This window comes from Pseudophryne corroboree, chromosome 2 (genome assembly GCF_028390025.1).
Source record: "Pseudophryne corroboree isolate aPseCor3 chromosome 2, aPseCor3.hap2, whole genome shotgun sequence".
NCBI lineage: Eukaryota > Metazoa > Chordata > Amphibia > Anura > Myobatrachidae > Pseudophryne > Pseudophryne corroboree.
Window position 1 is genome coordinate 495,093,481 of NC_086445.1, and position 27,323 is coordinate 495,120,803.

At 47.0% G+C, this 27,323-nt stretch overlaps 1 protein-coding gene across 1 annotated transcript in view; it reads right to left on the bottom strand.

Moving 5' to 3' along the window:
- HSPB1 (heat shock protein family B (small) member 1) overlaps positions 1-26,425 on the bottom strand; it is a 37,837-nt gene extending 11,412 nt beyond the window's left edge. Inside the window, exon 1 of the mRNA XM_063953956.1 lies at positions 25,942-26,425. Within this exon, the coding sequence (XP_063810026.1) occupies positions 25,942-26,338 (397 nt within the window). The 5' untranslated portion in view covers positions 26,339-26,425. The remainder of the gene's footprint in view (positions 1-25,941) is intronic.
- Between the last annotated feature and the right edge of the window lie 898 nt (positions 26,426-27,323).

The window sequence follows — 27,323 nt, forward strand, 5'->3', positions numbered from 1 at the left end:
CTACCCTGCTCCCAAACCAGGTTGGGGCTGAGATATGGGAATTTGCCAGGTTGATAGACTCAGCAATTTCCTGAGTCTCAGTGGAAACTGAATATTATCGGACTCAAGCTCTAAAAAGCTAAGCATTTGATAATGGGCCAGAGAATAATCCACACAGCAGTGTGCATTAGTCTGCCTAGCTCAGCAGATACTGGAGATATCTTCTGCATTAGTCTTTTAAAAAAGCCAGGTTACTTCAATCCTGAGGAGCCTAGCTTAACCTTTTACATAGAACACCATGAACCACTCATCAGATTGCTTTAAAAGTTTAATATGATTTTAGTTTCTGGGCAGTGGCACTGGTGGAACTTGCGAGTGGTGGGCCCAGGTGCAAGAATATGCTTTGGGCACTCTCCCTTCCAGGCCCCATGCTGAGTGCATAACCTGATGTCAGCTGCACTGCCCAGAGTCTCCAAAGATGGGGTCGCTGGCAGAGGGTGACAGGCAGAGGATGACTATGAGAGATAGCGGGTGATGAGCAAAGAGTGACAGGTGGAGGCAGACGGTGACCGACAGAACGTGACGGGTGGAGGGTGACGGGAGAGGCAGAGGATAACAGGCAGATGGTGACTGCCAAAAGGCGATGGGCTGAGTTGTCGATAAGATGCAGTGGATGATCAGAAGAGAGTGGCAGGTGGAGGCAAAGTATAATGGGCAGATGTAGAGGGTGACTGGCAGAAAGTGATGGATGGAGGGTGATGGGAGAGGCAGATGGTGACGAGCAGAGGATGACAGGAAGAGGGTGATGGGCAAAGGCAAAGATGCTATGTACTCATTCAGAATAAAGCAGGGGAGGGAAGAACGGGTACCACCTGTGGCTGCAAGTTGTACATGGGCTGCTGGTAACAGGGAAGGCAGTGCACTGCCACCCGACAGGACGTAATCTTCACCCCATCCAGGGTCATTGATCATACCCCACAACTTTTGCTGCTGTAGAGGGAGAACTCTGGGCTGGCTGTCCACTTTGTCTACACCTCTGGATCTGCACCTGTCCTGTACTTCGTTGTGCACACAATACAGGCGGTGAGGGGTAAGCACACTGACTGCAGGCTGCACAGGAGACGGATGACGCTTTCAGTCCCTTTGCCTGCGCCCGTCCCCTAGCTACACCCCTTGTCCAAGACAATACTGCACCGGTAGCAGCTGCTGCCAGCTTCCAGCGCTGTGGACCATCAGTGATACCGATCTGATAAGCGGTGTGGGACCCAGCGGGCCCCTTAAACACCAGGGTCCATGTGCAACGCACTGGCTGCCATATTGTGCCATATTCTTGCTGACTTTTTCTCACAGCTTCTGAAGCGGCAAGGAAAAGTATACCATCAGGAATTCACACATGGGGCAATACCTGCAAACTGAATCACCCAGCAGGCATTTAGGTAAATATGCCCCCAGGAGTAGCATAAAACAGAATACTTGGCACCCGGTAAGATTACTTGTTTATGAAAATTAAAATTATTCTACTTCTAAAGTGGAAAGTTAGATACTTTAAATACTGAGTCATGTTTGTAAGTACTAGTAGTTATTAGAGATGAGCGCCGGAAATTTTTCGGGTTTTGTGTTTTGGTTTTGGGTTCGGTTCCGCGGCCGTGTTTTGGGTTCGAACGCGTTTTGGCAAAACCTCACCGAATTTTTTTTGTCGGATTCGGGTGTGTTTTGGATTCGGGTGTTTTTTTCAAAAAACCCTAAAAAACAGCTTAAATCATAGAATTTGGGGGTCATTTTGATCCCAAAGTATTATTAACCTCAAAAACCATAATTTACACTCATTTTCAGTCTATTCTGAATACCTCACACCTCACAATATTATTTTTAGTCCTAAAATTTGCACCGAGGTCGCTGTGTGAGTAAGATAAGCGACCCTAGTGGCCGACACAAACACCGGGCCCATCTAGGAGTGGCACTGCAGTGTCACGCAGGATGTCCCTTCCAAAAAACCCTCCCCAAACAGCACATGACGCAAAGAAAAAAAGAGGCGCAATGAGGTAGCTGTGTGAGTAAGATAAGTGACCCTAGTGGCCGACACAAACACCGGGCCCATCTAGGAGTGGCACTGCAGTGTCACGCAGGATGTCCCTTCCAAAAAACCCTCCCCAAACAGCACATGACGCAAAGAAAAAAAGAGGCGCAATGAGGTAGCTGACTGTGTGAGTAAGATAAGCGACCCTAGTGGCCGACACAAACACCGGGCCCATCTAGGAGTGGCACTGCAGTGTCACGCAGGATGTCCCTTCCAAAAAACCCTCCCCAAACAGCACATGACGCAAAGAAAAAAAGAGGCGCAATGAGGTAGCTGACTGTGTGAGTAAGATAAGCGACCCTAGTGGCCGACACAAACACCGGGCCCATCTAGGAGTGGCACTGCAGTGTCACGCAGGATGGCCCTTCCAAAAAACCCTCCCCAAACAGCACATGACGCAAAGAAAAATAAAAGAAAAAAGAGGTGCAAGATGGAATTGTCCTTGGGCCCTCCCACCCACCCTTATGTTGTATAAACAAAACAGGACATGCACACTTTAACCAACCCATCATTTCAGTGACAGGGTCTGCCACACGACTGTGACTGATATGACGGGTTGGTTTGGACCCCCCCCAAAAAAGAAGCAATTAATCTCTCCTTGCACAAACTGGCTCTACAGAGGCTAGATGTCCACCTCATCATCATCCTCCGATATATCACCGTGTACATCCCCCTCCTCACAGATTATCAATTCGTCCCCACTGGAATCCACCATCTCAGCTCCCTGTGTACTTTGTGGAGGCAATTGCTGCTGGTCAATGTCTCCGCGGAGGAATTGATTATAATTCATTTTAATGAACATCATCTTCTCCACATTTTCTGGATGTAACCTCGTACGCCGATTGCTGACAAGGTGAGCGGCGGCACTAAACACTCTTTCGGAGTACACACTTGTGGGAGGGCAACTTAGGTAGAATAAAGCCAGTTTGTGCAAGGGCCTCCAAATTGCCTCTTTTTCCTGCCAGTATAAGTACGGACTGTGTGACGTGCCTACTTGGATGCGGTCACTCATATAATCCTCCACCATTCTTTCAATGTTGAGAGAATCATATGCAGTGACAGTAGACGACATGTCCGTAATCGTTGTCAGGTCCTTCAGTCCGGACCAGATGTCAGCATCAGCAGTCGCTCCAGACTGCCCTGCATCACCGCCAGCGGGTGGGCTCGGAATTCTGAGCCTTTTCCTCGCACCCCCAGTTGCGGGAGAATGTGAAGGAGGAGATGTTGACAGGTCGCGTTCCGCTTGACTTGACAATTTTCTCACCAGCAGGTCTTTCAACCCCAGCAGACTTGTGTCTGCCGGAAAGAGAGATCCAAGGTAGGCTTTAAATCTAGGATCGAGCACGGTGGCCAAAATGTAGTGCTCTGATTTCAACAGATTGACCACCCGTGAATCCTTGTTAAGCGAATTAAGGGCTCCATCCACAAGTCCCACATGCCTAGCGGAATCGCTCCATGTTAGCTCCTCCTTCAATGTCTCCAGCTTCTTCTGCAAAAGCCTGATGAGGGGAATGACCTGACTCAGGCTGGCAGTGTCTGAACTGACTTCACGTGTGGCAAGTTCAAAGGGCATCAGAACCTTGCACAACGTTGAAATCATTCTCCACTGCGCTTGAGACAGGTGCATTCCACCTCCTATATCGTGCTCAATTGTATAGGCTTGAATGGCCTTTTGCTGCTCCTCCAACCTCTGAAGCATATAGAGGGTTGAATTCCACCTCGTTACCACTTCTTGCTTCAGATGATGGCAGGGCAGGTTCAGTAGTTTTTGGTGGTGCTCCAGTCTTCTGTACGTGGTGCCTGTACGCCGAAAGTGTCCCGTAATTCTTCTGGCCACCGACAGCATCTCTTGCACGACCCTGTCGTTTTTTAAAAAATTCTGCACCACCAAATTCAAGGTATGTGCAAAACATGGGACGTGCTGGAATTTGCCCATATTTAATGCACACACAATATTGCTGGCGTTGTCCGATGCCACAAATCCACAGGAGAGTCCAATTGGGGTAAGCCATTCCGCGATGATCTTCCTCAGTTGCCGTAAGAGGTTTTCAGCTGTGTGCGTATTCTGGAAACCGGTGATACAAAGCGTAGCCTGCCTAGGAAAGAGTTGGCGTTTGCGAGATGCTGCTACTGGTGCCGCCGCTGCTGTTCTTGCGGCGGGAGTCCATACATCTACCCAGTGGGCTGTCACAGTCATATAGTCCTGACCCTGCCCTGCTCCACTTGTCCACATGTCCGTGGTTAAGTGGACATTGGGTACAACTGCATTTTTTAGGACACTGGTAAGTATTTTTCTGACGTCCGTGTACATTCTCGGTATCGCCTGCCTAGAGAAGTGGAACCTAGATGGTATTTGGTAACGGGGGCACACTGCCTCAATAAATTGTCTAGTTCCCTGTGAACTAACGGCGGATACCGGACGCACGTCTAACACCAACATAGTTGTCAAGGCCTCAGTTATCCGCTTTGCAGCAGGATGACTGCTGTGATATTTCATCTTCCTCGCAAAGGACTGTTGAACAGTCAATTGCTTACTGGAAGTAGTACAAGTGGGCTTACGACTTCCCCTCTGGGATGACCATCGACTCCCAGCAGCAACAACAGCAGCGCCAGCAGCAGTAGGCGTTACACGCAAGGATGCATCGGAGGAATCCCAGGCAGGAGAGGAATCATCAGAATTGCCAGTGACATGGCCTGCAGGACTATTGGCATTACTGGGGAAGGAGGAAATTGACACTGAGGGAGTTGGTGGGGTGGTTTGCGTGAGCTTGGTTACAAGAGGAAGGGATTTACTGGTCAGTGGACTGCTTCCGCTGTCGGCCAAAGTTTTTGAACTTGTCACTGACTTATTATGAATGCGCTGCAGGTGACGTATAAGGGAGGATGTTCCGAGGTGGTTAACGTCCTTACCCCTACTTATTACAGCTTGACAAAGGGAACACACGGCTTGACAAATGTTGTCCGCATTTCTGGTGAAATACTTCCACACCGAAGAGCTGATTTTTTTGGTATTTTCACCAGGCATGTCAACGGCCATATTCCTCCCACGGACAACAGGTGTCTCCCCGGGTGCCTGACTTAAACAAACCACCTCACCATCAGAATCCTCCTGGTCAATTTCCTCCCCAGCGCCAGCAACACCCATATCCTCCTCATCCTGGTGTACTTCAACACTGACATCTTCAATCTGACTATCAGGAACTGGACTGCGGGTGCTCCTTCCAGCACTTGCAGGGGGCGTGCAAATGGTGGAAGGCGCATGCTCTTCACGTCCAGTGTTGGGAAGGTCAGGCATCGCAACCGACACAATTGGACTCTCCTTGTGGATTTGGGATTTCGAAGAACGCACAGTTCTTTGCTGTGCTGCTTTTGCCAGCTTGAGTCTTTTCATTTTTCTAGCGAGAGGCTGAGTGCTTCCATCCTCATGTGAAGCTGAACCACTAGCCATGAACATAGGCCAGGGCCTCAGCCGTTCCTTGCCACTCCGTGTGGTAAATGGCATATTGGCAAGTTTACGCTTCTCCTCCGACAATTTTATTTTAGGTTTTGGAGTCCTTTTTTTACTGATATTTGGTGTTTTGGATTTGACATGCTCTGTACTATGACATTGGGCATCGGCCTTGGTAGACGACGTTGCTGGCATTTCATCGTCTCGGCCATGACTAGTGGCAGCAGCTTCAGCACGAGATGGAAGTGGATCTTGATCTTTCCCTAATTTTGGAACCTCAACATTTTTGTTCTCCATATTTTAATAGGCACAACTAAAAGGCACCTCAGGTAAACAATGGAGATGGATGGATACTAGTATACAATTATGGATGGACTGCCGAGTGCCGACACAGAGGTAGCTACAGCCGTGGACTACCGTACTGTACTGTGTCTGCTGCTAATATAGACTGGATGATAATGAGATGTAGTATGTATAAAGAAGAAAAAAAAAACCACGGGTAGGTGGTATACAATTATGGATGGACTGCCGAGTGCCGACACAGAGGTAGCTACAGCCGTGGACTACCGTACTGTACTGTGTCTGCTGCTAATATAGACTGGATGATAATGAGATGTAGTATGTATAAAGAAGAAAAAAAAAACCACGGGTAGGTGGTATACAATTATGGATGGACTGCCGAGTGCCGACACAGAGGTAGCTACAGCCGTGGACTACCGTACTGTACTGTGTCTGCTGCTAATATAGACTGGATGATAATGAGATGTAGTATGTATAAAGAAGAAAGAAAAAAAAACCACGGGTAGGTGGTATACAATTATGGACGGACTGCCGAGTGCCGACACAGAGGTAGCTACAGCCGTGGACTACCGTACTGTACTGTGTCTGCTGCTAATATAGACTGGTTGATAATGAGATGTAGTATGTATAAAGAAGAAAAAAAAAACCACGGGTAGGTGGTATACAATTATGGATGGACTGCCGAGTGCCGACACAGAGGTAGCTACAGCCGTGGACTACCGTACTGTACTGTGTCTGCTGCTAATATAGACTGGATGATAATGAGATGTAGTATGTATAAAGAAGAAAGAAAGAAAAACCACGGGTAGGTGGTATACAATTATGGATGGACTGCCGAGTGCCGACACAGAGGTAGCTACAGCCGTGGACTACCGTACTGTACTGTGTCTGCTGCTAATATAGACTGGATGATAATGAGATGTAGTATGTATAAAGAAGAAAGAAAAAAAAAACCACGGGTAGGTGGTATACAATTATGGATGGACTGCCGAGTGCCGACACAGAGGTAGCTACAGCCGTGGACTACCGTACTGTACTGTGTCTGCTGCTAATATAGACTGGATGATAATGAGATGTAGTATGTATAAAGAAGAAAGAAAAAAAAACCACGGGTAGGTGGTATACAATTATGGACGGACTGCCGAGTGCCGACACAGAGGTAGCTACAGCCGTGGACTACCGTACTGTACTGTGTCTGCTGCTAATATAGACTGGTTGATAATGAGATGTAGTATGTATAAAGAAGAAAGAAAAAAAAACCACGGGTAGGTGGTATACAATTATGGATGGACTGCCGAGTGCCGACACAGAGGTAGCTACAGCCGTGGACTACCGTACTGTACTGTGTCTGCTGCTAATATAGACTGGATGATAATGAGATGTAGTATGTATAAAGAAGAAAGAAAAAAAAACCACGGGTAGGTGGTATACAATTATGGATGGACTGCCGAGTGCCGACACAGAGGTAGCTACAGCCGTGGACTACTGTACTGTACTGTGTCTGCTGCTAATATAGACTGGATGATAATGAGATGTAGTATGTATAAAGAAGAAAGAAAAAAAAAACCACGGGTAGGTGGTATACAATTATGGATGGACTGCCGAGTGCCGACACAGAGGTAGCTACAGCCGTGAACTACCGTACTGTGTCTGCTGCGACTGGATGATAAATAATGATATAAAAAATATATATATATCACTACTGCAGCCGGACAGGTATATATTATATAATGACGGACCTGCTGGACACTGTCTGTCAGCAGAATGAGTTTTTTATAGAATAAAAAAACACCACACAAGTCACACGACGAGTGTTTAACTTTTTCAGGCAATCACAATATAGTATACTATACTGGTGGTCAGTGTGGTCAGGTCACTGGTCAGTCACACTGGCAGTGGCACTCCTGCAGCAAAAGTGTGCACTGTTTAATTTTAATAATATGTACTCCTGGCTCCTGCTATAACCTATAACTGCTCCCCAGTCTCCCCCACAATTAAGCTGTGTGAGCACAGTCAGATATTATACATAGATGATGCAGCACACTGGGCTGAGCACAGATATGGTATGTGACTGAGTCACTGTGTATCGTTTTTTTCAGGCAGAGAACGGATTATATTAAATAAAACTGCACTGGTGGTCACTGGTCAGTGGTCAGTCACTAGTAAACTCTGCACTCTCTAGTACTCCTAAGCTCCAGTAAATCAAGTGTCTCTGTCTCAATCTCACTCTCTCTCTTCTAATCTAAATGGAGAGGACGCCAGCCACGTCCTCTCCCTATCAATCTCAATGCACGTGTGAAAATGGCGGCGACGCGCGGCTCCTTATATAGAATCCGAGTCTCGCGATAGAATCCGAGCCTCGCGAGAATCCGACAGCGTCATGATGACGTTCGGGCGCGCTCGGGTTAACCGAGCAAGGCGGGAAGATCCGAGTCGCTCGGATCCGTGTAAAAAAAGCTGAAGTTCGGGCGGGTTCGGATTCCGAGGAACCGAACCCGCTCATCTCTAGTAGTTATCACAAAAAGGGAGCAAATACATTTTTTATTTTTCTGTGCAGAGTAAAAACTGACTGCTTTTACATATAGCCCAAAAATTTAATTAGACAGCTTATCTTTTACACTGCAATTTAGAATTAGGTTTGAACACACCCACCCAAATGTAAATCTCTTTACACGTTACATCTGTCCTACCTGCAGTGCAATATGGTTTTGCCCGGGTGTTTGCTATTTTGCTTTAAGCTGGTTACACACTAGGTGATATGTCATCCAATACGGGGCATAGAACAGACATCGAGCATATTGGGTCGTGTGTACACAGTACAGTGCGCTACCACTTGCCGACATCGGGGTTGTCCCATCGGCTGTGTTGAATGACCCGGCAGACAACATCCTGCTGCTGAACGTTGCTATGAACAAAATAGAGCACGAACGTACACTATACCATTCAGTGTGTACTGCTGAACGACATCTCGTCCTGTTGGTCGTACCATCGGCCGTGATCCCGATCGTCTAGTGTGTACCCAGCATCACTTACAAACATGAATAAGGCCCAATAAGAGGATCACACATGTTATGACAAATAGAAACTATTCATGGAAAACCAAAGCAAAAATAAGAATTTACTTACCGATAATTCTATTTCTCGTAGTGGATGCTGGGGACTCCGTCAGGACCCTGGGGACTCCGTCAGGACCATGGGGAATAGCGGCTCCGCAGGAGACAGGGCACAAAATTAAAAAGTTTGACCACTAGGTGGTGTGCACTGGCTCCTCCCCCTATGACCCTCCTCCAAGCCTCAGTTAGGATACTGTGCCCGGACGAGCGTACACAATAAGGAAGGATTTTGAATCCCGGGTAAGACTCATACCAGCCACACCAATCACACTGTACAACTTGTGATCTGAACCCAGTTAACAGCATGATAACAGAGGAGCCTCTGAAAAGATGGCTCACAACAATAATAACCCGATTTTTGTAACAATAACTATGTACAAGTATTGCAGACAATCCGCACTTGGGATGGGCGCCCAGCATCCACTACGGACTACGAGAAATAGAATTATCGGTAAGTAAATTCTTATTTTCTCTGACGTCCTAAGTGGATGCTGGGGACTCCGTCAGGACCATGGGGATTATACCAAAGCTCCCAAACGGGCGGGAGAGTGCGGATGACTCTGCAGCACCGAATGAGAGAACTCCAGGTCCTCCTCAGCCAGGGTATCAAATTTGTAGAATTTTGCAAACGTGTTTGCCCCTGACCAAGTAGCAGCTCGGCAAAGTTGTAAAGCCGAGACCCCTCGGGCAGCCGCCCAAGATGAGCCCACCTTCCTTGTGGAATGGGCCTTTACAGATTTTGGCTGTGGCAGGCCTGCCACAGAATGTGCAAGCTGAATTGTACTACAAATCCAACGCGCAATCGTCTGCTTAGAAGCAGGAGCACCCAGCTTGTTGGGTGCATACAGGATAAACAGCGAGTCAGATTTTCTGACTCCAGCCGTCCTGGAAACATATATTTTCCGGGCCCTGACAACGTCTAGCAACTTGGAGTCCTCCAAGTCCCTAGTAGCCGCAGGCACCACAATAGGTTGGTTCAGGTGAAACGCTGACACCACCTTAGGGAGAAACTGAGGACGAGTCCTCAATTCCGCCCTGTCCGAATGGAACATCAGATAAGGGCTTTTTCAGGATAAAGCCGCCAATTCTGACACTCGCCTGGCCGAGGCCAGGGCCAACAGCATGGTCACTTTCCATGTGAGATATTTCAAATCCACAGATTTGAGCGGTTCAAACCAATGTGATTTGAGGAATCCCAGAACTACGTTGAGATCCCACGGTGCCACTGGAGGCACAAAAAGGGGTTGTATATGCAGTACTCCCTTGACAAATGTCTGGACTTCAGGAACTGAAGCCAATTCTTTCTGGAAGAAAATCGACAGGGCCGAAATTTGAACCTTAATGGACCCCAATTTGAGGCCCATAGACACTCCTGTTTGCAGGAAATGCAGGAATCGACCCAGTTGAAATTCCTCCGTGGGGGCCTTCCTGGCCTCACACCACGCCACATATTTTCGCCAAATGCGGTGATAATGTTGTGCGGTCACCTCCTTCCTGGCATTGACCAGGGTAGGTATGACCTCTTCCGGAATGCCTTTTTCCCTTAGGATCCGGCGTTCAACCGCCATGCCGTCAAACGCAGCCGCGATAATTCTTGGAACAGACAGGGTCCTTGCTGAAGCAAGTCCCTTCTTAGCGGCAGAGGCCATGGGTCCTCTGTGAGCATCTCTTGAAGTTCCGGGTACCAAGTCCTTCTTGGCCAATCCGGAGCCACGAGTATAGTTCTTACTCCTCTCCGTCTTATAATTCTCAGTACCTTGGGTATGAGAGGCAGAGGAGGAAACACATACACTGACTGGAACACCCACGGTGTTACCAGAGCGTCCACAGCTATTGCCTGAGGGTCTCTTGACCTGGCGCAATACCTGTCCAGTTTTTTGTTGAGGCGAGACGCCATCATATCCACCTTTGGTTTTTCCCAACGGTTCACAATCATGTGGAAGACTTCTGGATGAAGTCCCCACTCTCCCGGGTGTAGATCGTGTCTGCTGAGGAAGTCTGCTTCCCAGTTGTCCACTCCCGGAATGAACACTGCTGACAGTGCTATCACATGATCTTCCGCCCAGCGAAGAATCCTTGCAGCTTCTGCCATTGCTCTCCTGCTTCTTGTGCCGCCCTGTCTGTTTACGTGGGCGACTGCCGTGATGTTGTCCGACTGGATCAGCACCGGCTGACCTTGAAGCAGAGGTCTTGCTAGGCATAGAGCATTGTAAATTGCCCTTAGCTCCAGTATATGTATGTGGAGAGAAGTCTCTAGACTTGACCACTTTCCCTGGAATTTTCTTCCCTGTGTGACTGCTCCCCAGCCTCTCAGGCTGGCATCCGTGGTCACCAGGATCCAATCCTGAATGCCGAATCTGCGGCCCTCTAGTAGATGAGCACTCTGCAGCCACCACAGAAGAGACACCCTTGTCCTCGGAGACAGGGTTATCCGCTGATGCATCTGAAGATGCGATCCGGACTATTTGTCCAGCAGATCCCACTGAAAAGTTCTTGCGTGAAATCTGCCGAATGGAATCGCTTCGTATGAAGCGACCATTTTTCCCAGGACCCTTGTGCAATGATGCACTGACACTTTTCCTGGTTTTAGGAGGTTCCTGACTAGCTCGGATAACTCCCTGGCTTTCTCCTCCGGGAGAAACACCTTTTTCTGGACTGTGTCCAGAAACATCCCTAGGAACAGCAGACGTGTCGTTGGGATCAGCTGCGATTTTGGAATATTTAGAATCCAGCCGTGCTGTTGTAGCAGTACCCGAGATAGTGCTACTCCGACCTCCAACTGTTCCCTGGACTTTGCCCTTATCAGGAGATCGTCCAAGTAAGGGATAATTAAGACGCCTTTTCTTTGAAGAAGAATCATCATTTCGGCCATTACCTGGGTAAAGACCCGGGGTGCCGTGGACAATCCAAACGGCAGCGTCTGAAACTGATAATGACAGTCCTGTACTACGAACCTGAGGTACCTTTGGTGAGAAGGGCAAATTGGGACATGAAGGGAAGCATCCTTGATGTCCAGGAACACCATATAGTCCCCTTCTTCCAGGTTCGCTATCACTGCTCTGAGTGACTCCATCTTGAATTTGAACCTTTGTATGTAAGTGTTCAAAGATTTCAGATTTAGAATAGGTCTCACCGAGCCGTCTGGCTTCGGTACCACAAATAGTGTGGAATAATACCCCTTTCCCTGTTGTAGGAGGGGTACTTTGATTATCACCTGCTGGGAATACAGCTTGTGAATTTCTTCCAATACGCCTCCCTGTCGGAGGGAGACGTTGGTAAAGCAGACTTCAGGAACCTGCGAGGGGGAGACGTCTCGAATTCCAATCTGTACCCCTGGGATACTACCTGTAGGATCCAGGGGTCTACTTGCAAGTGAGCCCATTGCGCGCAGAAACTCTTGAGACGACCCCCCACCGCACCTGAGTCCGCTTGTAAGGCCCCAGCGTCATGCTGAGGACTTGGCAGAAGCGGTGGAGGGCTTCTGTTCCTGGGAAGAGGCTGTCTGCTGCAGTCTTTTTCCCTTTCCTCTACCCCGGGGCAGATATGACTGGCCTTTTGTCCGCTTGCCCTTATGGAGACGAAAGGACTGAGGCTGAAAAGACGGTGTCTTTTTCTGCTGAGAGGTGAGTTGGGGTAAAAAGGTGGATTTTCCAGCTGTTGCTGTGGCCACCAGGTCCGAAAGACCGACCCCAAATAACTCCTCCCCTTTATACGGCAATACTTCCATGTGCCGTTTGGAATCCGCATCACCTGACCACTGTCGTGTCCATAAACATCTTCTGGCAGAAATGGACATCGCACTTACTCTTGATGCCAGGGTGCAAATATCCCTCTGTGCATCACGCATATATAGATATATAGAAACGCATCTTTTAAACGCTCTATAGTCAATAAAATACTGTCCCTGTCAAGGGTATCAATATTTTCAGTAGAGATGAGCGGGTTCGGTTTCTCTGAATCCGAACCCGCCAGAACTTCATGGTTTTTTTCACGGGTCCGAGCAGACTCGGATCTTCCCGCCTTGCTCGGTTAACCCGAGCGCGCCCGAACGTCATCATGACGCTGTCGGATTCTCGCGAGACTCGGATTCTATATAAGGAGCCGCGCGTCGCCGCCATTTTCACACGTGCATTGAGATTGATAGGGAGAGGACGTGGCTGGCGTCCTCTCCATTTAGATTATAAGAGACTGAGAGAGATTTACTGGAGCTGACTAGGAGGAGTACTGTTACTGTAGAAGTGTAGAGACTGAGTGGAGAGAGTTTACTAGTGAGGACAGTGCAGTTTACTTTATAATCCGTTCTCTGCCTGAAAAAAGCGATACACAGCACACAGTGACTCAGTCACATACCATATCTGTGTGCACTGCTCAGGCTCAGGCCAGTGTGCTGCATCATCTATTATCTATATATAATATTATATATATCTGTCTGACTGCTCAGCTCACACAGCTTATAATTGTGGGGGAGACTGGGGAGCACTACTGCAGTGCCAGTTATAGGTTATAGCAGGAGCCAGGAGTACATAATATATTATATAGTGAGTGACCACCAGACACACAGTGCAGTTTATTTAATATATCCGTTCTCTGCCTGAAAAAAGCGATACACACAGTGACTCAGTCAGTCACATACCATATCTGTGTGCACTGCTCAGGCTCAGGCCAGTGTGCTGCATCATCTATTATCTATATATAATATTATATATATCTGTCTGACTGCTCAGCTCACACAGCTTATAATTGTGGGGGAGACTGGGGAGCACTACTGCAGTGCCAGTTATAGGTTATAGCAGGAGCCAGGAGTACATAATATATTATATAGTGAGTGACCACCAGACACACAGTGCAGTTTATTTAATATATCCGTTCTCTGCCTGAAAAAAGCGATACACACAGTGACTCAGTCAGTCACATACCATATCTGTGTGCACTGCTCAGGCTCAGGCCAGTGTGCTGCATCATCTATTATCTATATATAATATTATATATATCTGTCTGACTGCTCAGCTCACACAGCTTATAATTGTGGGGGAGACTGGGGAGCACTACTGCAGTGCCAGTTATAGGTTATAGCAGGAGCCAGGAGTACATAATATATTATATAGTGAGTGACCACCAGACACACAGTGCAGTTTATTTAATATATCCGTTCTCTGCCTGAAAAAAGCGATACACACAGTGACTCAGTCAGTCACATACCATATCTGTTAGAGATGAGCGCCTGAAATTTTTCGGGTTTTGTGTTTTGGTTTTGGGTTCGGTTCCGCGGCCGTGTTTTGGGTTCGAACGCGTTTTGGCAAAACCTCACCGAATTTTTTTTGTCGGATTCGGGTGTGTTTTGGATTCGGGTGTTTTTTTCAAAAAACACTAAAAAACAGCTTAAATCATAGAATTTGGGGGTCATTTTGATCCCAAAGTATTATTAACCTCAAAAACCATAATTTACACTCATTTTCAGTCTATTCTGAATACCTCACACCTCACAATATTATTTTTAGTCCTAAAATTTGCACCGAGGTCGCTGTGTGAGTAAGATAAGCGACCCTAGTGGCCGACACAAACACCGGGCCCATCTAGGAGTGGCACTGCAGTGTCACGCAGGATGTCCCTTCCAAAAAACCCTCCCCAAACAGCACATGACGCAAAGAAAAAAAGAGGCGCAATGAGGTAGCTGTGTGAGTAAGATTAGCGACCCTAGTGGCCGACACAAACACCGGGCCCATCTAGGAGTGGCACTGCAGTGTCACGCAGGATGGCCCTTCCAAAAAACCCTCCCCAAACAGCACATGACGCAAAGAAAAAAAGAGGCGCAATGAGGTAGCTGTGTGAGTAAGATTAGCGACCCTAGTGGCCGACACAAACACCGGGCCCATCTAGGAGTGGCACTGCAGTGTCACGCAGGATGTCCCTTCCAAAAAACCCTCCCAAACAGCACATGACGCAAAGAAAAAAAGAGGCGCAATGAGGTAGCTGTGTGAGTAAGATTAGCGACCCTAGTTGCCGACACAAACACCGGGCCCATCTAGGAGTGGCACTGCAGTGTCACGCAGGATGGCCCTTCCAAAAAACCCTCCCCAAACAGCACATGACGCAAAGAAAAAAAGAGGCGCAATGAGGTAGCTGTGTGAGTAAGATTAGCGACCCTAGTGGCCGACACAAACACCGGGCCCATCTAGGAGTGGCACTGCAGTGTCACGCAGGATGTCCCTTCCAAAAAACCCTCCCCAAACAGCACATGACGCAAAGAAAAAAAGAGGCTTTTTACTGATATTTGGTGTTTTGGATTTGACATGCTCTGTACTATGACATTGGGCATCGGCCTTGGCAGACGACGTTGCTGGCATTTCATCGTCTCGGCCATGACTAGTGGCAGCAGCTTCAGCACGAGGTGGAAGTGGATCTTGATCTTTCCCTAATTTTGGAACCTCAACATTTTTGTTCTCCATATTTTAATAGGCACAACTAAAAGGCACCTCAGGTAAACAATGGAGATGGATGGATTGGATACTAGTATACAATTATGGACGGGCTGCGAGTGCCGACACAGAGGTAGCCACAGCCGTGAACTACCGCACTGTACTGTGTCTGCTGCTAATATATAGACTGGTTGATAAAGAGATAGTATACTCGTAACTAGTATGTATGTATAAAGAAAGAAAAAAAAAACCACGGTTAGGTGGTATATACAATTATGGACGGGCTGCCGAGTGCCGACACAGAGGTAGCCACAGCCGTGAACTACCGCACTGTACTGTGTCTGCTGCTAATATATAGACTGGTTGATAAAGAGATAGTATACTCGTAACTAGTATGTATGTATAAAGAAAGAAAAAAAAACACGGTTAGGTGGTATATACAATTATGGACGGGCTGCCGAGTGCCGACACAGAGGTAGCCACAGCCGTGAACTACCGCACTGTACTGTGTCTGCTGCTAATATATAGACTGGTTGATAAAGAGATAGTATACTCGTAACTAGTATGTATGTATAAAGAAAGAAAAAAAAACCACGGTTAGGTGGTATATACAATTATGGACGGGCTGCCGAGTGCCGACACAGAGGTAGCCACAGCCGTGAACTACCGCACTGTACTGTGTCTGCTGCTAATATATAGACTGGTTGATAAAGAGATAGTATACTCGTAACTAGTATGTATGTATATAAAGAAAGAAAAAAAAACCACGGTTAGGTGGTATATACAATTATGGACGGGCTGCCGAGTGCCGACACAGAGGTAGCCACAGCCGTGAACTACCGCACTGTACTGTGTCTGCTGCTAATATATAGACTGGTTGATAAAGAGATAGTATACTCGTAACTAGTATGTATGTATAAAGAAAGAAAAAAAAACCACGGTTAGGTGGTATATACAATTATGGACGGGCTGCCGAGTGCCGACACAGAGGTAGCCACAGCCGTGAACTACCGCACTGTACTGTGTCTGCTGCTAATATATAGACTGGTTGATAAGAGATAGTATACTCGTAACTAGTATGTATGTATAAAGAAAGAAAAAAAACCACGGTTAGGTGGTATATACAATTATGGACGGGCTGCCGAGTGCCGACACAGAGGTAGCCACAGCCGTGAACTACCGCACTGTACTGTGTCTGCTGCTAATATATAGACTGGTTGATAAAGAGATAGTATACTCGTAACTAGTATGTATGTATAAAGAAAGAAAAAAAAACCACGGTTAGGTGGTATATACAATTATGGACGGGCTGCCGAGTGCCGACACAGAGGTAGCCACAGCCGTGAACTACCGCACTGTACTGTGTCTGCTGCTAATATATAGACTGGTTGATAAGAGATAGTATACTCGTAACTAGTATGTATGTATAAAGAAAGAAAAAAAAACCACGGTTAGGTGGTATATACAATTATGGACGGGCTGCCGAGTGCCAACACAGAGGTAGCCACAGCCGTGAACTACCGCACTGTACTGTGTCTGCTGCTAATATATAGACTGGTTGATAAAGAGATAGTATACTCGTAACTAGTATGTATGTATAAAGAAAGAAAAAAAACCACGGTTAGGTGGTATATACAATTATGGACGGGCTGCCGAGTGCCGACACAGAGGTAGCCACAGCCGTGAACTACCGCACTGTACTGTGTCTGCTGCTAATATAGACTGGTTGATAAAGAGATAGTATACTACTAATATTATATATACTGGTGGTCAGGTCACTGGTCACTAGTCACACTGGCAGTGGCACTCCTGCAGCAAAAGTGTGCACTGTTTAATTTTAATATAATATTATGTACTCCTGGCTCCTGCTATAACCTATAACTGGCACTGCAGTAGTGCTCCCAGTCTCCCAACAATTATAAGCTGTGTGAGCTGAGCAGTCAGACAGATATATAATATATATAGATGATGCAGCACACTGGCCTGAGCCTGAGCAGTGCACACAGATATGGTATGTGACTGACTGAGTCACTGTGTGTATCGCTTTTTTCAGGCAGAGAACGGATATATAAATAAACTGCACTGTGTGTCTGGTGGTCACTCACTATATAATATATTATGTACTCCTGGCTCCTGCTATAACCTATAACTGGCACTGCAGTAGTGCTCCCCAGTCTCCCCCACAATTATAAGCTGTGTGAGCTGAGCAGTCAGACAGATATATATAATATTATATATAGATAATAGATGATGCAGCACACTGGCCTGAGCCTGAGCAGTGCACACAGATATGGTATGTGACTGAGTCACTGTGTGCTGTGTATCGCTTTTTTCAGGCAGAGAACGGATTATAAAGTAAACTGCACTGTCCTCACTAGTAAACTCTCTCCACTCAGTCTCTACACTTCTACAGTAAGAGTACTCCTCCTAGTCAGCTCCAGTAAATCTCTCTCAGTCTCTTATAATCTAAATGGAGAGGACGCCAGCCACGTCCTCTCCCTATCAATCTCAATGCACGTGTGAAAATGGCGGCGACGCGCGGCTCCTTATATAGAATCCGAGTCTCGCGATAGAATCCGAGCCTCGCGAGAATCCGACAGCGTCATGATGACGTTCGGGCGCGCTCGGGTTAACCGAGCAAGGCGGGAAGATCCGAGTCGCTCGGACCCGTGAAAAAAAACATGAAGTTCTGGCGGGTTCGGATTCAGAGAAACCGAACCCGCTCATCTCTAATATCTGTGTGCACTGTGCAGTGCACTGCTCAGGCTCAGGCCAGTGTGCTGCATCATCTATATATATTATATATCTGTCTGACTGCTCAGCTCACACAGCTTATAATTGTGGGGGAGACTGGGGAGCACTACTGCAGTGCCAGTTATAGGTTATAGCAGGAGCCAGGAGTACATATTATATTAAAATTAAACAGTGCACACTTTTGCTGCAGGAGTGCCACTGCCAGTGTGACTGACCAGTGACCTGACCACACTGACCACCAGTATAGTTAGTAGTATACTTATATTGTGATTGCCTGAAAAAGTTAAACACTCGTCGTGTGACTTCACTTGTGTGTTTTTTTTTTTTTATTCTATAAAAATAAAACTCATTCTGCTGACAGACAGTGTCCAGCAGGTCCGTCATTATATAATATATAATATATACCTGTCCGGCTGCAGTAGTGATATATATATATTTTTTATATCATTTATCATCCAGTCGCAGCAGACACAGTACGGTAGTTCACGGCTGTGGCTACCTCTGTGTCTCTGCACTCGGCAGGCAGTCCGTCCATAATTGTAATACCACCTAACCGTGGATTTTTTTCATTCTTCTTTATACATACATAGTTACATAGACATCTTCTCTTTATCAACCAGTCTATATTAGCTGCAGACACAGTACAGTACGGTAGTTCACGGCTGTGGCTACCTCTGTGTCTGCACTCGGCAGGCAGTCCGTCCATAATTGTATACCACCTAACCGTGGATTTTTTTCAGTCTTCTTTATACATACATAGTTACATAGACATCTTCTCTTTATCAACCAGTCTATATTAGCTGCAGACACAGTACAGTACGGTAGTTCACGGCTGTGGCTACCTCTGTGTCTGCAGTCGGCAGGCAGTCCATAATTGTATACTAGTATCCATCTCCATTGTTTACCTGAGGTGCCTTTTAGTTGTGCCTATTAAAATATGGAGAACAAAAATGTTGAGGTTCCAAAATTAGGGAAAGATCAAGATCCACTTCCACCTCGTGCTGAAGCTGCTGCCACTAGTCATGGCCGAGACGATGAAATGCCAGCAACGTCGTCTGCCAAGGCCGATGCCCAATGTCATAGTACAGAGCATGTCAAATCCAAAACACCAAATATCAGAAAAAAAAGGACTCCAAAACCTAAAATAAAATTGTCGGAGGAGAAGCGTAAACTTGCCAATATGCCATTTACCACACGGAGTGGCAAGGAACGGCTGAGGCCCTGGCCTATGTTCATGGCTAGTGGTTCAGCTTCACATGAGGATGGAAGCACTCAGCCTCTCGCTAGAAAAATGAAAAGACTCAAGCTGGCAAAAGCAGCACAGCAAAGAGCTGTGCATTCTTCGAAATCCCAAATCCACAAGGAGAGTCCAATTGTGTCGGTTGCGATGCCTGACCTTCCCAACACTGGACGTGAAGAGCATGCGCCTTCCACCATTTGCACGCCCCCTGCAAGTGCTGGAAGGAGCACCCGCAGTCCAGTTCCTGATAGTCAGATTGAAGATGTCAGTGTTGAAGTACACCAGGATGAGGAGGATATGGGTGTTGCTGGCGCTGGGGAGGAAATTGACCAGGAGGATTCTGATGGTGAGGTGGTTTGTTTAAGTCAGGCACCCGGGGAGACACCTGTTGTCCGTGGGAGGAATATGGCCGTTGACATGCCAGGTGAAAATACCAAAAAAATCAGCTCTTCGGTGTGGAGGTATTTCACCAGAAATGCAGACAACAGGTGTCAAGCCGTGTGTTCCCTTTGTCAAGCTGTAATAAGTAGGGGTAAGGACGTTAACCACCTCGGAACATCCTCCCTTATACGTCACCTGCAGCGCATTCATAATAAGTCAGTGACAAGTTCAAAAACTTTGGGTGACAGCGGAAGCAGTCCACTGACCAGTAAATCCCTTCCTCTTGTAACCAAGCTCACGCAAACCACCCCACCAACTCCCTCAGTGTCAATTTCCTCCTTCCCCAGGAATGCCAATAGTCCTGCAGGCCATGTCACTGGCAATTCTGACGAGTCCTCTCCTGCCTGGGATTCCTCCGATGCATCCTTGCGTGTAACGCCTACTGCTGCTGGCGCTGCTGTTGTTGCCGCTGGGAGTCGATGGTCATCCCAGAGGGGAAGTCGTAAGCCCACTTGTACTACTTCCAGTAAGCAATTGACTGTTCAACAGTCCTTTGCGAGGAAGATGAAATATCACAGCAGTCATCCTACTGCAAAGCGGATAACTGAGGCCTTGACAACTATGTTGGTGTTAGACGTGCGTCCGGTATCCGCCGTTAGTTCACAGGGAACTAGACAATTTATTGAGGCAGTGTGCCCCCGTTACCAAATACCATCTAGGTTCCACTTCTCTAGGCAGGCGATACAGAGAATGTACACGGACGTCAGAAAAAGACTCACCAGTGTCCTAAAAAATGCAGTTGTACCCAATGTCCACTTAACCACGGACATGTGGACAAGTGGAGCAGGGCAGGGTCAGGACTATATGACTGTGACAGCCCACTGGGTAGATGTATGGACTCCCGCCGCAAGAACAGCAGCGGCGGCACCAGTAGCAGCATCTCGCAAACGCCAACTCTTTCCTAGGCAGGCTACGCTTTGTATCACCGCTTTCCAGAATACGCACACAGCTGAAAACCTCTTACGGCAACTGAGGAAGATCATCGCGGAATGGCTTACCCCAATTGGACTCTCCTGTGGATTTGTGGCATCGGACAACGCCAGCAATATTGTGTGTGCATTAAATATGGGCAAATTCCAGCACGTCCCATGTTTTGCACATACCTTGAATTTGGTGGTGCAGAATTTTTTAAAAAACGACAGGGGCGTGCAAGAGATGCTGTTGGTGGCCAGAAGAATTGCGGGACACTTTCGGCGTACAGGCACCACGTACAGAAGACTGGAGCACCACCAAAAACTACTGAACCTGCCCTGCCATCATCTGAAGCAAGAAGTGGTAACGAGGTGGAATTCAACCCTCTATATGCTTCAGAGGTTGGAGGAGCAGCAAAAGGCCATTCAAGCCTATACAATTGAGCACGATATAGTAGGTGGAATGCACCTGTCTCAAGCGCAGTGGAGAATGATTTCAACGTTGTGCAAGGTTCTGATGCCCTTTGAACTTGCCACACGTGAAGTCAGTTCAGACACTGCCAGCCTGAGTCAGGTCATTCCCCTTATCAGGCTTTTGCAGAAGAAGCTGGAGACATTGAAGGAGGAGCTAACACGGAGCGATTCCGCTAGGCATGTGGGACTTGTGGATGGAGCCCTTAATTCGCTTAACAAGGATTCACGGGTGGTCAATCTGTTGAAATCAGAGCACTACATTTTGGCCACCGTGCTCGATCCTAGATTTAAAGCCTACCTTGGATCTCTCTTTCCGGCAGACACAAGTCTGCTGGGGTTGAAAGACCTGCTGGTGACAAAATTGTCAAGTCAAGCGGAACGCGACCTGTCAACATCTCCTCCTTCACATTCTCCCGCAACTGGGGGTGCGAGGAAAAGGCTCAGAATTCCGAGCCCACCCGCTGGCGGTGATGCAGGGCAGTCTGGAGCGACTGCTGATGCTGACATCTGGTCCGGACTGAAGGACCTGACAACGATTACGGACATGTCGTCTACTGTCACTGCATATGATTCTCTCAACATTGATAGAATGGTGGAGGATTATATGAGTGACCGCATCCAAGTAGGCACGTCACACAGTCCGTACTTATACTGGCAGGAAAAAGAGGCAATTTGGAGGCCCTTGCACAAACTGGCTTTATTCTACCTAAGTTGCCCTCCCACAAGTGTGTACTCCGAAAGAGTGTTTAGTGCCGCCGCTCACCTTGTCAGCAATCGGCGTACGAGGTTACATCCAGAAAATGTGGAGAAGATGATGTTCATTAAAATGAATTATAATCAATTCCTCCGCGGAGACATTGACCAGCAGCAATTGCCTCCACAAAGTACACAGGGAGCTGAGATGGTGGATTCCAGTGGGGACGAATTGATAATCTGTGAGGAGGGGGATGTACACGGTGATATATCGGAGGGTGATGATGAGGTGGACATCTTGCCTCTGTAGAGCCAGTTTGTGCAAGGAGAGATTAATTGCTTCTTTTTTGGGGGGGTCCAAACCAACCCGTCATATCAGTCACAGTCGTGTGGCAGACCCTGTCACTGAAATGATGGGTTGGTTAAAGTGTGCATGTCCTGTTTTGTTTATACAACATAAGGGTGGGTGGGAGGGCCCAAGGACAATTCCATCTTGCACCTCTTTTTTCTTTTCTTTTTCTTTGCATCATGTGCTGATTGGGGAGGGTTTTTTGGAAGGGACATCCTGCGTGACACTGCAGTGCCACTCCTAAATGGGCCCGGTGTTTGTGTCGGCCACTAGGGTCGCTAATCTTACTCACACAGTCAGCTACCTCATTGCGCCTCTTTTTTTCTTTGCGTCATGTGCTGTTTGGGGAGGGTTTTTTGGAAGGGACATCCTGCGTGACACTGCAGTGCCACTCCTAGATGGGCCCGGTGTTTGTGTCGGCCACTAGGGTCGCTAATCTTACTCACACAGCTACCTCATTGCGCCTCTTTTTTTCTTTGCGTCATGTGCTGTTTGGGGAGGGTTTTTTGGAAGGGACATCCTGCGTGACACTGCAGTGCCACTCCTAGATGGGCCCGGTGTTTGTGTCGGCCACTAGGGTCGCTAATCTTACTCACACAGCTACCTCATTGCGCCTCTTTTTTTCTTTGCGTCATGTGCTGTTTGGGGAGGGTTTTTTGGAAGGGCCATCCTGCGTGACACTGCAGTGCCACTCCTAGATGGGCCCGGTGTTTGTGTCGGCCACTAGGGTCGCTAATCTTACTCACACAGCTACCTCATTGCGCCTCTTTTTTTCTTTGCGTCATGTGCTGTTTGGGGAGGGTTTTTTGGAAGGGACATCCTGCGTGACACTGCAGTGCCACTCCTAGATGGGCCCGGTGTTTGTGTCGGCCACTAGGGTCGCTTATCTTACTCACACAGCGACCTCGGTGCAAATTTTAGGACTAAAAATAATATTGTGAGGTGTGAGGTATTCAGAATAGACTGAAAATGAGTGTAAATTATGGTTTTTGAGGTTAATAATACTTTGGGATCAAAATGACCCCCAAATTCTATGATTTAAGCTGTTTTTTAGTGTTTTTTGAAAAAAACACCCGAATCCAAAACACACCCGAATCCGACAAAAAAAATTCGGTGAGGTTTTGCCAAAACGCGTTCGAACCCAAAACACGGCCGCGGAACCGAACCCAAAACCAAAACACAAAACCCGAAAAATTTCAGGCGCTCATCTCTAATTTTCAGTCAGGGAATCCGACCAAGCCACCCCAGCGCTGCACATCCAGGCTGAGGCAATCGCTGGTCGCAGTATAACACCAGTATGAGTGTATATACTTTTTAGGACATTTTCCAGCTTCCTATCAGCTGGTTCCTTGAGGGCGGCCGTATCAGGAGACGGTAACGCCACTTGTTTTGATAAGCGTGTGAGTTTTATCGGGGTTAACCCACGCTTCATCACACACTTCAATCAATTTATCTGATTCAGGAAAAACTACGGGTAGTTTTTTCACACCCCACATAATACCCTTTTTTTTTTTTGGTACTTGTAGTATCAGAAATATGTAACGCCTCCTTCATTGCCGTGATTATGTAACGTGTGGCCCTACTGGAAAATACGTTTGTTTCTTCACCGTCGACACTGGAGTCAGTGTCCGTGTCTGTGTCTATGTCGACCGACTGAGGTAATGGGCGTTTTAAAGCCCCTGACGGTGTTTGAGACGCCTGGACAGGTACTAATTGGTTTTCCGGCCATCTCATATCGTCAACCGACCTTGTAGCGTGTTGACACTATCACGTAATTCCATAAATAAAGCCATCCATTCCGGTGTCGACTCCCTAGGGGGTGACATCCCATTACAGGCAATTGCTCCGCCTCCACTAACATCGTCCTCATACCTGTCGACACACACGTACCGACACACAGCACACACACAGGGAATGCTCTGATAGAGGACAGGACCCCACTAGCCCTTTGGGGAGACAGAGGGAGAGTTTGCCAGCACACACCAAGGCGCTATAATTATACAGGGACAACCTTATAGTAAGTGTTTTCCCTTATAGCAGCTTAATATATATTAATATCGCCAAAATATGCCCCCCCTCTCTGTTTTAACCCTGTTTCTGTAGTGCAGTGCAGGGGAGAGCCTGGGAGCCTTCCCACCAGCGGATCTGTGTGGGAAAAATGGCGCTGTGTGCTGAGGAGATAGGCCCCGCCCCCTTCACGGCGGGCTCTTCTCCCGGTTTTTTCTGTAATCCTGGCAGGGGTTAAATACATCCATATAGCCCAGGGGCTATATGTGATGTATTTTTAGCCAGTAAAGGTAATTACATTGCTGCCCAGGGCGCCCCCCCCAGCGCCCTGCACCCTCAGTGACCGCGGTGTGAAGTGTGCTGAGAGCAATGGCGCACAGCTGCAGTGCTGTGCGCTACCTTAAGAAGACTGGGAAGTCTTCAGCCGCCGATTTCTGGACCTCTTCTCTCTTCAGCATCTGTAAGGGGGCCGGCGGCGCGGCTCCGGTGACCCATCCAGGCTGTACCTGTGATCGTCCCTCTGGAGCTAGTGTCCAGTAGCCTAAGAAGCCCAATCCATCCTGCACGCAGGTGAGTTCGCTTCTTCTCCCCTTAGTCCCGCGTTGCAGTGAGCCTGTTGCCAGCAGGACTCACTGAAAATAAAAAACCTAACAAACTTTTATTCTAAGCAGCTCTTTAGGAGAGCCACCTAGATTGCACCCTTCTCGGCCGGGCACAAAAATCTAACTGAGGCTTGGAGGAGGGTCATAGGGGGAGGAGCCAGTGCACACCACCTAGTGGTCAAACTTTTTAATTTTGTGCCCTGTCTCCTGCGGAGCCGCTATTCCCCATGGTCCTGACGGAGTCCCCAGGGTCCTGACGGAGTCCCCAGCATCCACTTAGGACGTCAGAGAAATACAGTTTTTTAATATGTTGTAAAACTTTGATTGCAGTTATTATTTCATTCTCATGGATTTAATCATACCTCCTAACATGACCTATTACAGGAGGGGCACAATACTCTGTTCCTGGACTTCCCTCTTAATTTATGATTGCCATCACCTGTGGTGCAGTCCAGGAATAGAGCGTTTCGTCCCTCCCGGAATAGGTCATGTTGAAAGGTATGATTCAGTGTGCTGCTTAGTGCCCTCTTCTGCTGTCACTGACTACATACAGTATTTTGGATAGTTTTTGTAGTCTGTATTATTGCTGGCCGTGCTGTGCAATCTGTGCATTTGGAAACATTTTTTAGTTAACCAAATGACCAAAACTTTTTCTTTTCTTATATTACAGGTTATCCATTCATTATGCACATATGCTTCATGGGTTTTTGATAAACCAGATGTTATTTTTCCCTATATTCCCTTAAAATGAATGGTTAGTTGCACGTACACACTGCATTGCTAAACCAGTTTGATAAGACACTAAGAGGTGCATTTACTAAGCAGTGATAAAAGTGGAGAAGTGAGCCAGTGGAGAAATTTCCCCATCAACCAATCAGCACTGAAGTAACATCTATAATTTGCATACTATAAAATTATACAGAGCTGCTGATTGGTTGATGGGGAAATTTCTCCACTGGCTCACTTCTCCACTCTTATCACTGCTTAGTAAATGTCCCCCTTGACTGATAAGGCCTGCATGTGAATAACCAGTATAAAGCACAACCCATTATTATCAAAGCTAAATAAAACCATATTTTCTCTTTAAGAATATTCTTGCACTTTTGTCCAGTTTATACCTCTGCCAGATTAACATACCTGTGATTTCCACTATTCCATCTTTAGTTTTCACAACCAACTCTTCTGGAGAAAAGTGATTCACATCCAGACTGATCTTCCAGCTATCCGAAGTTTGACGGATCTCTGAGATCCCACTGCTTAGTTGTCGGCTCAAGGCCCTATTGAAATCAGGTACAGCTGCCACAGCAGGTGCTGCAACAGCTGGAGTAGTAGGAGGGACGACATCCATTGACTGGCTTGGAAAGAGACGGACATAACCTGGCCAGCTGGTGCTAGGGAATTGGTGCCAGTCTTCAAGTATTCGTGGCATACCAAATGATTGATCGAACAGTCGGTTTGTGCCTTGGTACCAGTCTCGGAATGGATCCCAGCTTGGGGTGCGGAGGAAAGTGAAGGGTATTCTGCGTTCTGACATGGTCTTGTTCGTCCTGCTTGTCGGTCTATTAGACAAGTTGTCTTTGCTCTGTCTATGCTTCTGTCTGCTGTTGGCTTTTGGAGAGTGCAGCTGCTTTATAGAGAGCAAAGCATTTATTTTTAGCAGCTGGCATGAGTGTTCTATTATTGGAAATAACACACGTAGTTGTGATGGAAAGTTCTCGTGCTTCAGCATAACAATACAGTGACAGGCTATTTATGAATATGTATGTGTCCTCAACTACTGTATACTATAAAAATATACTCCTAAAATGTTTAAGTTGTAACAGATAAAAACATGAGAACTTCTATAGGGATATACTTGTAATACTCCTGTATAGTTTCAAATATTATTGTAATTTGTTAACATGAGATACAGGTATTCACTAGTTCATTAATCTGGGATTTACAGTATGCTGTGTACACAGTGGCCGATATATATCGGCTGTTCATTTGAACAGCCGATATATCGCTGGTCTGTCGGGCAGTGTGTACAAATGATATGTCTGTGAACGATGTTCAGCGCAGCACAGCCGATAGCTGATATACTGTTATCTAAAGATATATTGGCGCATTGTGCTGTGTGTCCAGGCAGTCAGGTGACTGCAGCACACTCGCTGCACAAGCTGGTGGTGATTGAGAGCACAACTGGGTGAGCACATGCAAGTACCCAGTTGTGATATAAGTCACGACTGATCGGGCACTGTGTATGCAAAACACACTACCCGATACGTCTGCAGATATATCTATTAGTATTTAATATTTTGATGGAATGTGACCAAATAATTCTGGTATCCACTACCAGCCAATCAGATGTTTCATTTCATGTCTTCGAATTGTACTAGTTAAATGCCAAATAAAGCCCATTCGATGTTTCAAGTTTACACACAGGGCCACTAAGTGGTGGGTTCCCATGTATAGCTGACATATATACACTTGGGAATAGTAATAGCATTAGCTAGAAGTGGCATTACCAAATGAACACT